At 44.6% G+C, this 15473-nt stretch overlaps 1 protein-coding gene across 4 annotated transcripts in view; it reads right to left on the bottom strand.

The window, feature by feature from the left end:
* Positions 1–15473, bottom strand: part of adgrl1a (adhesion G protein-coupled receptor L1a) — a 94811-nt gene that overhangs the window by 32130 nt on the left and 47208 nt on the right. For 2 of the 4 annotated variants that reach the window (XM_085155791.1, XM_085155789.1), the window contains exons 3-4: positions 10500–10713; positions 8780–8896 (exon numbers count right to left, since the gene is read on the bottom strand). In XM_085155791.1, the coding sequence (XP_085011917.1) occupies positions 8780–8896; positions 10500–10713 (331 nt within the window). Of the gene's footprint in view, positions 1–2359; positions 2375–8779; positions 8897–10499; positions 10714–15473 lie in introns of all 4 variants that reach the window. The other 2 variants (XM_085155790.1, XM_085155792.1) reach the window with 2 other exon arrangements.

Here is a 15473-nt window from a genome sequence, read left to right as displayed (position 1 = left end):
CTCAGATGGTCTCCAATTCCACCCTCCATGGTGATACTGGGATACTGCTCAGCAGTCTAACACTGCTTCCTTTAACTGCTTCTTTTCCTTTATCAGCAAACAATTGGGGGTAAGAAAAAGACACTTGTTTGGTCCTGTCATAAAGGAAATACTACAATGACGTGGATTGTTGGGCTGCTCGACTGTCAGCAAAAAGGGTGAGAAAAGAGACAGAGGGAATGATAGGAGGGGAGAGGCGGCTAATGCCGACACAGTCATAAAATTGCCTCATAATAGGTAGGTTGACAGTGTGGTGGACATTCATTGAACAGTGGCATCAACACCAAGAGATACAAGTCATCAACCCAAGAACCCAATCTGTCAATCAGCGGATGAATCATTAAAGATTATTTGTGACAGACATGGGCAAAACACAACTTTGGAATATTACTTCAGCCACGCACAGAGAAAGGAAGAAATGGATAAAGTGGACATGGGTAGGAGGGCAGACAGGGGAAAGGGTTATGTATTTAAGTGTTAGTGGGAAGGAGAGAAGTAAATAAATAGAACCAGTTGGTTGAGGTGGAAGCAGGAGGAGGGGGGTTTTGACGCTTTCTATTCCACTGCAAGCAGCAGACTGAGCTAAAATGGCTGCTTGCGGTGAGAGAAAAATGTGACAATGATCTATGCTAATGAAAACCACAGACACAACAGACAAAGGAGTCCATAAACCAGGTAATGGTAACCTCTAAAGGAGTTAATTCCTCCAACATATGGATCCAGATACGGTGCCAGGCAGGGAAACGGCTGAGACAGATGTAAGTAGGGTTTCAGAGAGTGCTGAGAAGGGTGGGGACCTGAGAGCGGGGGGAGGGTACAGCCTCATGGAAAAGCTGAAAATGATGGCCACTGCTCTCTACCTGATGTGTGCCGTGCCAGGTCTATCTTTGCTTTTTAGTAGCTTCTGATTGTGGCTCCTGGCCATGCTGATTGGGGCTTTTTAAGAGAGCTTGCGGCAAGGCCCGGCTGCATCAGAGAAGCCATTACGAGAAGCCGAAGCCCTCCCTACGGGGGATACACCTCCCTCCACCATCTCCTCCCCTCTCCTTGAACACATAAGGAAGTGGATGGAAGGGATGGACTGATGTGGACATGTACTGGTGGAGGAGGGGAGGAGGGGAGGGCAAGACAAGTTTATTGTGCATGTGCAATAAAGAAAACAGAGAGGTGGCGGGGATAAAGTCTGCAAAGAGGTAGAGAGGGCAGAGAGAAGAGGAGGAAGAGCAGTGTAAGACAAGATAAAAGAGCCTGCAGCTGCCTGTGATGGTCAGATGTGATCTGAGAGATAAACCAAGCAGTGGGAAGAGAACAAGAGAAAGGAAGGGTGAGAAACACAACGGAGAAAATGTGTTATAAGTAAGGGGTAGTGAGAGAAGAGGAGTTAATGGAAACGTGATTAAATAAAAATGAGCAGAGAAAAATGGGAGAAGGACACTGAAGTACCTGGAAATGGGACACTGAGGCAATGATCTGACAGCAACTTTGCCAAGTTACTTTGTTATCTTAACAGAATGATTTGTTTTGTTTGTTTGTTTTTTTTTGCTTTAAGATTTCAACAACAGCAAACTTTGAATCTGTCCTGAGAAACTAAAAAAAAGAAGGCAAGAGATAAAGCATGGGAAAAAAAGAGCAGCTGAATAATGTGAAGAGAAAGAGGAGAACGTGTTTTTTTTTCTCTCAGATCTGTAGGGACAGATACACTGAAATATCGAAATGAGTGAACAGCTACTTGCGAAATGCGAATATATGAGATTTGAATAATGAGACAGTTCTATTGTCAGGCGTGTGAGGCAACAGAGTGAATATGAAATATGGTTTCTAAAAAGGATGGGAAAAGAGGAAAATATGCCATCCATGAAATGACACAGATGCATGTTGTCTGTACATTTAGGCTGAGATGTGCTTCTTCATACAGGAAAGGAATGATGTTAAATTCTCGTTTATCTCTCTTAGATACGGGACTGACCTTCTGTGATGCTTCTTTTTGTTTGTGTGTGTGTGTTTGTCTGTGCATGTGTTTGTCTGTGCGTGTGTTTGTGTGTGCATGAGTGCAGGTCAGGCTGGTGTCATCAGAACCAAGGAGGAAATCTAGAAGGACTTTAGAGTTTTGGTTACAAGTCAAAGAGAGATAGAAAGAGAGGAGCAAAGGAGACGATTAGAGATCGAGAAAGAAAAGGGAGGGATATCAACATCAAACATGACCACTACACAAGGTGCTGGGTTAGGAGGGAATATGGGGGAGGAAGGGAGACAAGGGAGGAGGAGGAGGAGGAGGGAGAAAGGGGCGAGCTGTGGTTGTTATGTTCATTGTGGTCTTTACCTTTTTGATCCACTTCTATTCAAGCATCGGAAAAAAGGAGAAAGAAGGAGACAGAAGGAGATAGAAAGATACAAGAGAAAGACAGTAAGAAGGAGAGAGAGAGAGAGAGGGGGGGAAAGTAAAGGGAATGAAAGAAAAAACAGGTGCAGGAAAAAAGAGAAAATTGAGATTAAATAAAGCGCTGTCCTTTCTCTCTCTCTCTTTTGTTTTTTTTTGTTTGTTTTTTTTTTTTTTTTAAAGCAAGTTATCTGTCTGTGTTATGGTTGGCTACTCAGAGAAAGGATGGCTCAAATGGAAAATGAGAAGGGGAAAATGGCCTGACCTGGGTTTAAATCCATTTCCATTTCATTTCAGATTTATCAATAATCCCCCAACAACACAATCCACCCCCAACCACAAACTCTCGACCCCACCTCCACCCATCTTATTGCTACACCCCTCCCTCTCTGCAGCCCCGCTTTTCCCTCGTGCCCTCGTGCAGCTTCAGAAACCTGGCGGAGAGAGAAAGTGAGACGGGCGTCTTTGTGCAACAGTCGTCTTCTGCTGTGGAAATAAACAAGGAGCAGAGAAGGCAGAGAAATAGATAGAGAAATGGGAGATGGTGAGGTGGTGATGAATATGCCTCTATCTGTGACCGGTTATCTTCGGAGAGATCGTTGAATCTCTGTCTCTCTTCCACTCTCTCCAAGCGCAGTTTGTGTTGACATTAGAGCGGTCCCTTGATCTACAGAAAGCGGTGCTTTTGGCTTTGCTCAATTTACAGAGTCAGGATGCCTGCTATAGAAGCCAGCAAAAACACTCAACCCATCGACCATCTAATCAATGGGGAGCTGCTGGCTTGCCTGGACGAGACTGGCTCATCAAAGAAAAAAAGAACAAACAACAGGGGAAAGGGAGGGCTTGACAGAGTGTAACGCCTGAGAAACACAGAGAGGAACCGAGAGGCACAGTCGGGGGGGAGGGGAGGGAAAATAAAAAAAGGGCAGACACAAAAGAGAGATGAGAGAAATATCTACAGCGGGCTCATCACACACAAATCAATAGAATGGTGTGTTGAGTCACGCTGAGGCCTTAGCTGACACGGGCAGGTAAGGCGTGGTTCCCTCAATATCCATGACGCTGGTAGGAGCCTGCTTGTGTTGGGGTGTTGAGGGAGGTTCACGAGCAGCTGGAGACTATTGGAGAAGCAAGCAAAAATTTCAGCTCCGCCTTTCACATTACAGCACTCAGCTTCTCTCCATGTTTGCTGAGGCACCAGTGCCGTGAGAGTTGTTCTTCTAATGTCTCGAGAAAGACGCATGTCAAAAGCCACATGGCTGGTGGATCCCCACTGTGAGCGTGATTGTCATGTATGTGTCGTGGAAAGTCCCTGGGGAGCGCTGTGAAATTGTCACGACACCTCACTGGGTTGTCCGTAAAGATAGGGAAAAAAAGTGATAGCAAGAGAGAGGGTAAAAGAGAGAGGGTAAAAGAGAGAGAAAGAGAGTTTTACAAAGACAAACAGAATAGAAAAGAAAAAAGAAAGAAAAAAAGAGTGATAGCAGCGGTTGCCTTAGCTGTGTGGGGGATGCACCTCGGCAGAGGCGGCATCAGCATCAGCAGCCACATGATCATTTATCATCGTATGCCAAGATCAAACTGGACAAACAACCTCCATGAAGACCTGGGGAGTGGAAGCCACTTTCATCCTAGAGGGGTAAACAAGGCAAAGAAACTAGTGCAAGTTTTGTGATGCTGGGGCAGGGACCAAAAAAAAAAGGGAAAAAAAGGCACGTTACATGCCTGCCACCAACTGTGAGTGCAATCATTAGCTCCAAGGTTAGGGGAGGCTGACACTGGCCACAGAGCATCCAGAGCTTTCATCCTTTCTGTGAAACAGCTGCAGGGGGTAGATGAGGACACCAGAATTCAAATATACAGAGTTTTTCCATGTTCCAGGTTTCTACTGACTGCAGAACCTCATCTCTTCATGCAAGTGTGAGACTGCAGTCCTTAAAAAGTTGTTGTGCTAAACACAATATTATAAATGCACCACTGTGTATGTTTTTCAGAACAGGAGGGAAATGATGCAGTGACATGTAGAGAGAAAACGAGAGAGAGAGAGTGAGTGAGAGTGAGAGAGGGGAATGAAACTTCTTCAATGCTGCAAAAAAAAAAAAGACTAAAATCAAAGAAGATGGAAGACTTCTGTTGACACTGTTCTTCCATTCTTGGTTGTCCTGAAAAATAGACACAAAGAAACAACACACACAAGATCTTTACAGATTTCTAAGGACACACACACACACATGCACGTGCCCACACACACGCACGCACATAAACACAGAGAAAGGAGAAGGAAACTCATCAAACTGTCCTCACAGTGAGTTGGAGGTTAGTTTAAGGCCACCTTGGTTGTTTGTCTGATTCATTCAGCGTTTCTCTTTCAGGGATCTTCTGAGAAATAAGCCACTGTCCTTTCCCCTTAATCACTCCGCTCAGTGTTCTCTACAACCCTATCAATTACTCCCACACTAATGAGCACAGCTAAAACACACGCTCTCAAATACGCACACATATTGCCGAAGCACTGCAGGAACACTTGGCCTCCTTCTAGCGTGTCCTCTCCTGCTTCTTCTTCCTCGGCCCCTTCCTATTGTCTCCTTCTCAAACTTCGCATTTTTCACGGTAAAGAGCCATCTCTTTCCATGGCCCAAGCAAAGCTTCCTGCTTCTCATTCACCAGACATGTATGAGCCACTCATCTAATGGTGTCCCTATACATATTAATAGAATTTCATTTTCAGCTACATCAAAGTGTTTCCCCTCCTCCCCTGAAAACTTGTCATATTACAATGCCATTATTCCTGCGACTGACAAACTCCTTCCGACAAGTCAACTATCATTTCCAGTGGCTTTGTGTCCAAAAAGTGATGTCTTGTAATGAAGAGGCAGTGCTGAATACATTTGTGGGGAAGAATCAATTTTATAAAGTGAAACAGCGGCAGAGTACCAAAATATAAATGGAAAAACTGGAGGATATAAAATTAAGCTAAGAAACTCTCGTCTGTAAAGCCTGTACAGACACCTGCACTGTGCATATTAACCAGATATATAAAAGCTGAAGAAACAAAAGAGCCACAAGAGAAGGTCTGCTAGCTCTGGCATGGCTAGCATAGATAATCCCAATAGGGAGCATTAGGAATCAATAATGATGTAGCACAGTGTTCTGGAGAAAGAGGGGGAACAGGTAAAGGCTCCCTCGTGGGATAGATTTATTTTAACTCTGCGTACATCTATGTTAAAACTGCAGTGTAGGGGTTTAACTGCAGTAAACACATCCTGCAGTTGTATCCATGGATCTGTGATGTCTTAATGGGATCTAGCAGGCTACGGCAGGCTGTGCCAGTGTGAAATGAGAGTTCATTTGAGCCATTTTGTCGTCTTGTGTTCCGGATGGCAAAAACAATGCTACGTGGCAACGGCTGGACAGCCGATGAGATATGACTTGACTAGTTGGCGCTTTGTTGTATTTTGCCAAGGCAATCCCACGCACAGCAACACACACACATACTTGTGCAAGACCCTTGTCTGAGCTCTGCCAGCTGAGGTGTGTGTGTATGTCAGCTCAGCACTGCCTGTCACCGTGCCGTTTCAGGTGACTGGAAACACAGCTCTCACACAGAGGACCCTGTCAAAAGCAAACATCGCTCGTAGCCATCAACATGGCTGCACACCATCTCAGCTGCCATGCCACACAGCCCTTACATATCATCTCTCAATTGTTCACCTTTTTGTCAAGACAACCAATGAAAACCATGTGTCAGTCTTAGATGATACCAGAGTGCCCAGCAATCCCAACCAGACATAAATGATGGGGCATTACCAGAGCGATTAGCTGCAGCAAATTCAATTAATCTTGACAAATCTCTGCTGAGGCAGAACTGAAGAGAGCGACGCGCCCCCTCTCCTGGTAATTAAAAGTGGCCGAGTTGAGTGGCGTGTGGTGCGACGGTGACTAGGTTTTGGGATGAACAGTTCCAGCTCTGAGTCTGAATGTGTCAGGTCGTATTTAGTTTGTCAGATGAGCACAAATACGTAGAGCAGCCTGCAGAGTTTGAGTAGCGTGCATCGCCTGTGTACGCACGCGTGTTTCTATTTTTGTGAGGGTGCGCAAGTTAAGTGTTTTTGCTTCTCCAGTGGAGGAGAGTGGCAGAGGACAGGGGTAATTGGCTCTTCTTTGTCACCTCAGACAAGCGAGACTTTATATCATAGGAGGATCAGCTTCCAATTTTCTAAGTCGTGCCATACTTCAGACACAATCAAGAAAGTTTTTTTCCCCCAAACACAAGGAGGAAAAATGCAAGTCAGCAGCTATTTAATCATCCCTTTGATTGCCTTGCAGTGAGAGAACAAGCTCCCTTGTGCAGTCAGGGGGAAAAAGACAAGGTTAGAATGCATGAGGAGAGGAAAGCAGGCACAACTAAGTAATGCTACCTTGACCCTCTATGGACAATGCAGGAAACCGAGCAACAGCACAGGACTATTAAAGGACTAACAAGCAAAGTCATATCAGTGTGGAGGGAAAAAATATAGCCACCACAAATATCAACTGGAAGAGAGGGAAACCAAATGTAGAGGACACTTGAAAAGAACTCTCATTACCACTAGGAAGGCTATGAATAAAAGCCACACGAGAAAATATCACCCAATGTAAGAAACCAACCTTCTCATATATGACTCTAGCCGCAACCTGAGTCAACACAGCCTCTCATAAGCTAAACTAAGTGCACATAGCACTGAGCAGAGGAAGGGTGAGGACTGAAAAGTGGCACCTGGAAAACCCTGGATGCTTTGCATATTTGTACCTGTAAAAATACAAATAAATAAATAACAGGGACAGCAAAAGAAAAATGATAGAGTGGAATGATAAGCTAGTGTGGCAAACTGGTGGTCAGAGAGTAAAAATAAAGGAAGAATAAGCGTAGCAGGACAAAGAATAAAGATTTAAGACCATGGAGTGAAGATTGAAAGTCAAAGACAGAGAAGAAGGGCTAAAAAAAGAGGTGATGCTGACTGTGAGAAATAATAAAGTGAGTGTGAGTTGGAGTCCTCAGAGAGAAGTGATAAAGAGGAGGGTGAGGAAGAGGAAAAGAAAAGGAAGTTAGCAGCTTGGTGTAGTCTTGATCCTGTGGCTCACTTCAACTGCACCTGAGGAAAAAGTAGAGACAGTTATCCCACACCCTATCATGAGAAATAAATAGCTCCCCCACCCCAGTAATGTCCTCTTGTCCTCCACCCCTCTGACACAACACTCTCATACTTCCCCACCACCCTTTCCTGAACCCCAAATTCTGCTTCTGCCCAGTGGAGGGGAGCGCCACTGCTCCTCCCCTCCAGCCACGTGCACCTGCACAGTGAGGGGATCAATGCTGAGAGTAATAATACATGAGAGGGAGGAGGGGAGACTGAGCGGAGATTTTCACATGAGTGAGGATCAACACATCACCGTATAATCCTAGCTGTGTCTGCTCCTTTGGCGGTGTGAGTGTGCTCTTGTTTGTGTGTACATGCTTGCTCAGAATGGAAGATTCAAGAGAAGAGAGAAAAAAGCAACGGTGCCCCCTCCCCCCCTCCCTCCCTTTTTGCAAGTGTAAGGTAGACTTGTGTGTATGTGTGTGTGGGCATGTGTAGAGTCACACCTGCCACATAGTTTTGAGCAAAGCAGTGAGGAAGCCAGCCGTTACCATGGGGACATTAAATTGCCTGGCGCTCCAGGTCATGTGGTCTAAAATAAGCCCTTTGCTGTTTGTGTTAACATTCATATTGTGAGGTGTGGTATACACACAACACCCCCTGCCTTAAAGTCTCACTGTGCCCAATTTTAATTTTTATTGGAAATCAGAGGGACAGCAAAGGTGTTTGGCACCAGATAAAGGCAGTCGCCTGCCCCTGGGTTAATCAGTGCATGAGTGTGGGGCGGTGTGCGTTACACTGCTGTGATTGCCAATAAGGGCTGACCCTGTGTTTGCTGTGGGTGTGCGTAAAGTGCTTATCGGACCCTGTGTTTGTGGAGCACCTTCCCCCATGTGAAAATCCCTCTCAGCTACTGGTGCGTCAATCTGTCGATGAAGAAAAAAGGTTTAGTGCTCTGTGAGTGTGGGCGTGTATGTGCCTGTGCAGTGTATGAGAAAGAAGAGAGAGACAGAGAGAGTAGGTGAGGATGGCTGTCTGTCTTGTTTTGCTTTGGCTGTGTTGAGAAAATCCAGAGAGAGCGAGTGAGCACGAGTGAGTATAAGAATGTCATCTTTTTTTTAGGGTTCGGGGTGGGGGGGGTTGAAGAGGACTAGAGAGGCTCAGGTGAGGGTACAGGGAAGGATGGGAGGGGCGGTGAATGGGGTGAGGGAGGGCGGGGAGGTGGAAAGGTGTGACAGGGTCTCAGTACTCACTGTAGGGGACACACTCATACTGGATCTCCAAGTACTTGTAGGTCCCTGGGCAGGGGTCTGGGAACACGTCTGACCCCGCAACCACCACACACTGAGTACGATTATTACACCTGTGAGATGAGACAGCAGGGTAGGAAGCGAGAAAAGAGAGAGAAGGGAGGAAGCAAGTAATAAAAATAATGATGAGTGCCATTGTAAGAAAGACAGGGAGGAGGGGTTGTATTCCAAAAAAAAAATAAAAAAAAATATCTTCAGGCTCTGAAAGACAGAGGGAACGGTAGGGAAGGGAGTAATTTCACACTAGACTAGATCATGTGACAGCTGCACCCGAAGGGAGGTGGAAACAGAGGGGGAGGGAGAATGTGGGGGGGAAGAAGTGGGATGAAGGATACAGAGAAGCATGGAGGGAGGGAAGAGGCAGAGAGAGGGCGAGTGACGTAAGAACCTCCTCTCCTGGGGGATTGTGAGTGGGAGCAATTAGAGGTGAGAGAACAGGGAAGGACGAGGGGGGCTAAGGCAGATACTCTACACCACACGCACAGGGAAAACATTCATATGCACATAATACCTACATCTAAACCGCATCGCTGCATGCCTTCTCACAGTTGCACACACCGCGAAACACATCCACACAGGAGCAATGATACACATCCACACGCACGTGCACTTAGTTATTCTCACCACATAATCCTTCTCTATCCAGCTTTGAGCATTTCCCCACTGCGCAGTCTTTCTCTCCATTCATATCTCAAATCTCTGCTGCACTCTCTCTATCATCCTATCATTTCTACAAGTCTTTCTTCTTCCTTTACCCCCTCAATTTTCTCCTCCACCCCCTACTACTTCCCTCCCTCCCTTGCTCAAGCTAGCACCCTGTGCCTCCATTACAAGCGTGATGGATAGCTGGAAGAGAGCTTCCATTGATCTGAGCTAAAATGAAGCAGATGCTGAGCACAAACACCGAGAGCAGCTGTAGGAAGCTCTACAAATACTCCAGCAATAAACATATAGATTCTCATGCATACATGAAACTAAGCGCACTCACACACACTCGCGCACACACACACACAATTCCATACAAATAAAAGTTTTGCCAAGACGCAGCAGCGTTAGTCAAGTATGCTGACTTCAGTGTTTCCCCAAAGAAACGTTTGAATGCACAAGTTCATGTGCCCCCCGGCAAATTGCCTGTTAGTTATTTTTAAGTGAAGAGAAGTAAATAAAATCCTGGAGCAAACACACATTAAACAACTAAACTTCCTTCAAATATTAATACTTTTCCCCCCTTCTTTCATGTACTTAAAGTTGGAAGATCCTAATACTTACTTTACTAACAATTCCACCAGTATAGTCTCAAACTTCATTATAATGTTAGCAAGAGCTGTCACTAAGAATAGTTAGTTGATAACAATTTCCTCCCAAAGTGTGCCACCTGCTACAATTATTGTCATTTTATATTCTTAATTAAATAAAAATGAAACATTAAATGGCATTTAAGGAAAGCCTAAGTTTGACATTGGTTTTACTTAATTTTATTACAAAAAAAGATCTACAATTTGCCACGAGGTGCCCAAATTGTGCATCTGAAGAGGAAAAGCAAGTAAATCTAGAGGAACTGTGTTGTGAAATAAAATCTTGTTTCCTCTGCCAATACCGGGCTCTTACTCTGCACAAACACAGACACACACAAGATCTAAACAGATCAATAGTCACCTCTGTGACATTATCTTGAAGGCATCGGGCAGGTAGCACTGCACATTCTCCATCTGAAAGGGGTCTGCGTCACAGATTTTGTCATCGGTGCGGCCGTAGTTAGCCGTCTCAATCATGATGACATCACTTCCAGGGCAACGCAGCTCGATCGGGTAGCCTTCACACGCGAGCTCCCGGCGCATCAAACCGAAGGGCATCATTGACCGGCTCAGAGCTGGAGAGGAAAGAGAGAGAGGCAAAGTTATTGATAACTCATTGAACCTTAATATACACTTTTAGGAGGCACCTCATTGTTCCGTGTGATTGTAAATCATATATGCATGTTTGACAGGAGCAGGTGGTATTAAAGTGGTTCCTGCTGTCCTCATGTAAAACACAAACGAGCCATTATTGACTTGCCTTCACTGAATGGTAATTTTGCAGTGCTACTGATGCACAGCCTGGCTGACCATTTTCCACATATTGGCATGAAGGATTTGCAGACATACCAGCTTTTGCAATGAGATACTGCACCACTTGTGAAACAAACTGTGAGAGTTTCAAATGTTAACAAACTCCTACACACTGCCAGACAGCAGCTTATCATACTCATCCCAATGTACTTTCTCGCATCTTTTAGTGTATTCTACCTATCAGAAATGTTGGATTAGGTCTGAGCAAGAGAGGAAATAGAGGTGAAAGAAGTAAAAAAAAAAAAGAGAGACAGAGAGCATCTGTATGCATTTTCAACTCTGGTGTGTACACCATTTGCACACCCACTGCTGGTAATCAGCTGTCTGAGAGGCATGTCAATGTACTGCTGCGGCTCTGTGTGGAGAAGGGTCAGCAGGGAAAGCGGGGTACTCAGGGTTAATCACTGAGCCAGGCTGAGAGGCATGAAAGAGGCCTGCAAAGAGGTGCTGAGAGAGACACTCATTGCCTCTCCAGCTCTCTCCATAACTGCATACCTTTCCAACTGCTTCTCCATTCAGCCTAAAAAAAAAGGCTGCCAGCTTCCTTTACAGTGCAGGTGAAGGCAGGGGCACAGAGACTGAACAGAAGTAGACAGGAGTAGAGTGAGTGATCTGGAAGTGAAACTGAAGGACAGCCAACGCTCCTTTTGTGAGCCTCATGCCAGGCCCTGTGAGAGCTGCTATCCGTGGTACTGAACTGACTTTAAAACTTCTTTTGGTAAAATGGCATCCTTAGATTTGGAGCTGCTTCAGAGACAGCTAGGTGTGGAGCTGTCCGCTGTCCTGAAGGACCAGAAGGCTTCGACCGAGATCTCCTTTGCAGTGTCAGTAAGGAGGACGTGATACATATGACCCAGATGGTGGGAATCCTGTGAAATCTACACAGAGTGGCGGTAGGTGTACTTTAACAGGGTGCAACTTCTTTATAAACCAAGGCTTTCACTATACAGCGCTTCCCCTTGCCAGACAGGCTCAGCAGCAGACAAGGGCACTGAGTCAGCCCCTCTCCCCCACTACTCTTAGTGCTGAAACCCACAGAGCAGGGCTGTTTTCCTTTTCTGACACTGAGCTAGCAGTGCTTAAGTTTCAGCCACTGTCCATTCAGAAGGAGTGCCCATCTGGGTCAATGTCAATGTCAGTCATCCCAGACATTCTCTGCAGCACTGTGCTACATGATTCACTGCCATCAGACTTGCTCATATTTCTAAATGCCACCCATTTATGGAGCAGGGACTTCAGTTCAGTTGTGTAACTAACGCCATTAAGGCTGAATGACTAGCACAGACAGACTTCAAATCTTTTATGCCTCGCCAGAATACAGTGCCAGTGCCAAATCACAAAGGCCTAAATGCAAAAGCGCATACTAATTAAAGCACATGGAGATGCAAACAGCAGGCGAGGCCAGACAAACAAGTCCACACTCAAACGCACAAGACCCACAGAAGCAAATTAGCACATACGCAGACGCACTGTGCAGACGAGTATGCAAGATCACATTCAAGCACACATACACTTGCACACATCCATGCATACACACAGAGTTCTTGTGTCACAGTGGGGATACAATGCGTAGTGTCAGTGTGTGGCCTTGTCGTCTTAACTACCCTGTGGTGTGAATACGCAGCAGTGTACAGCTGGCCAGTGATTATAACCTTACAATGAGCCAAGAGGGAAGTAAAAGTGAAGCGGGCCACCAGGAGTGATCACACTTAGTCAGCTTACACTGTAGGTTGGCGCAAAGAATATTAGTCCCTACCAGAGGCAGCAGCTCACACATTAACCACACTTTACATACCAAGCAAATTTAAATGGTAAATACAGCATTCCTGGCTTTTCAGTTCCATATACTGCCACTGAGCTGCGAAGATCTCCTTTAAGCTATTTCTTCAGCAGAGTTTCAAAAGAAGTGCATATATTTACAGTGCTGTGTAAACATCTTGAGCCACTTGTCATTTCTTTATATTTTGCCTCTAAGAAGCCAGACTTTTTTCTAATTTTGGTAAAAGTAGTCTTGAGCACCAGGCTTTCTGATGGTATTTCAAACGTTTAATTTGGACACTGACTCTATTTTCTCAATTTCAGTCTAGTCCTTGACCCTTTTCAAAGAATTTAGTTTTGTTTGTTTGTAAAGGCACTTAATATTGCACTATGAATAATTTTTAGGCATATAAAAGACAACTAACTAGAATGAACGTGTTGAGTCCACACAAAACAGACAACTTGGCTTATCTCCTGATTTAAAAGGATTTGACCACATTGGAAAAAAAATGAATTGGCAGAACTAACTAACTGGGCTCTATCCACAGTTCACTAAGCCTTTATCAGTAAAGGTCTCAATAGAAACCTGTCAAAAAGTAGTTGGTAAGGGGAAAAAAACAGGGAAAAGAGGTGAGGTACGCCAAATAACACAAGAACTAGACTGAAAATCAGTGGAATGATCAGTATGTACTGGGAAGGTCAGGAGAGAGGTGCAACAGTGAGTGTCCACAACCTTCTGTAAAACACAATGAAGGCTAATGGAGGCTTTTGAGCTCTATTTCAGGCAGTAGTGTAGACACCACTGCCTGAAATGGAGTTGGGGTGTGTGGACCTTGTCAAAATTGACAAAATTATGAAAAGCACCATCAGATGTTGAATCACCATGCAACACCATCTGGAAAGCATCTGATTGGCAATGGCAACACATCTGGACAGAAAAAAACACACATACAAACGCACAACAGAACACTATCAATTATGGGCTGACCTCCCCAGAGCCCAGATCGCCACATTATTGAAGCAGGATGGCATCATCATGACAGAAAACAGAACAAAAGGCAGCAAACATCCCCAAAAAAGACCTTAGAATTTCTTTTAAGTAGCCTCAAAAACTATTCCTGAACACTACTTAAAGAAGATACAAGAAAGCTTGCCTAAGACAGTTCAGGCTGTATTGCAGCAAAAAGGTGAATAATAATGGCTCAAGACATTTGCACAGAACTTTTTGCACAAGCTCAACAATGTACCTTTCAGTCCTTGGATGCATGCTGATAAGCTTTATATAATTGTGAAACATTATGATATCTCACTTAGATCTTACAGTTACACTTTATATAGTCAATGACTAGGCAAAAGTCTACTGAATCACAATGATATGTACTTGGTTATGAAACATGTATGGACCTAAATCCGTTGTCTTTTTTTCCCAGGTATATCTTTCTCTGGCCCAGCTGTTACAGCATATATTTAGCCTTAATTGAGCACAGCCATTATGAGCCAGTAAATTTCAGTGTGGCAGCTAGATAACTATCCTATTTCTAGCACCCCTGCAAATCTCTGCTTGTGTCATTAATATATCATATTTCACACCGACATAATTCAGAGCAACGCAACCACTTTTTGACAAGTTGCAGTTCTAAGGTGGGTTTTAAAGTTTAGATATACAGAAGGATTCATCTTGCATCCATGCAGAAATGTCTGAATGGTGTATTCACAACAAGCATGGATCTTAACTTGAGGGATGGATTCAGTGTCTATGTGTGTGTGAGAGGTTGTGTGTATGTGGTAGCGTGCCAGCCAGATGGCCTGAGGCCTAGCTGGAGCTGTGGCTGGCTCTGAGCTGAGCTGAGATGAGATGAGCAGAGGATAAGCTTGGCCTGGCCATGGGCTATGATTGTCCTTCACTCTGCAGGAATCCATTAAGGTTTCAGGGTCTCTTTAGCCAGCACACACAGACACACACAATAACACACATGGGCATTTAGTCTTGTCTGTCAGACTCATAATAGCTGAATGAAGTGACTTTCTCTGCAGCAGCAATATGTATACTTGGATGTAATCCCTCGCAGTGAGACTATGACTTATCTCCTGTGGTGTATAAAACTGCATTAACAGCCACCGTGCTCAAGAAATTCTACCAATTGTTACACATACCAATAATGGGCCAATTCAGTAATTATACAAGCTGATTTTCATGGATGTGGCAGAGGTCACGCACACACAGCCACACAGCCACACAGCCAGAGCCCTGGTGTCACTCCAGGGCAGCTGGTGTGAAGGGCTGAAGCGGTTGGCTTCAAATAGAAGCTCCATACAAATTAAGAGCAACAGAGAGAACTGATTGGATTTGACTCATTATCCTCACACAGTAATTAAAGCCTGAGGGTGGATAGATGCTTGAACCATCAGACAAGAACATAATTTTGCACAAGTCAATCTAGACTTTGCATGCTCATATGCTCTCTACTGCTGTTAGTCTTTAAATCTATTCTTAATCTTACGTCTGTAGCTGCAGTGCGCATAACAACTTTGCGCGCAAATCCGATATAACTGATGAGGAGCGATAAGAAAATCTTACCTGCAACCAGAGCCATGCCCAACACTTGAGAAAAGTTAAGAGAAAATGTTTGGTCTGTTACGTCAGTACTGACTAAAACAGGTGGCATTCAAAATGATTTTACATTTTCTGCACGAACAGACAAAGATTTGTCTTCATCAGCAGCGATGTTCTTTCAAACATAAAAGCATCTTCATTTCACCACCT

Source organism: Neolamprologus multifasciatus, chromosome 4 (genome assembly GCF_963576455.1).
Source record: "Neolamprologus multifasciatus chromosome 4, fNeoMul1.2, whole genome shotgun sequence".
Taxonomy (NCBI): Eukaryota; Metazoa; Chordata; class Actinopteri; order Cichliformes; family Cichlidae; genus Neolamprologus; species Neolamprologus multifasciatus.
Note: the sequence above shows the minus strand (reverse complement) of the source record. Positions and strands in the feature narration are given on the sequence as shown.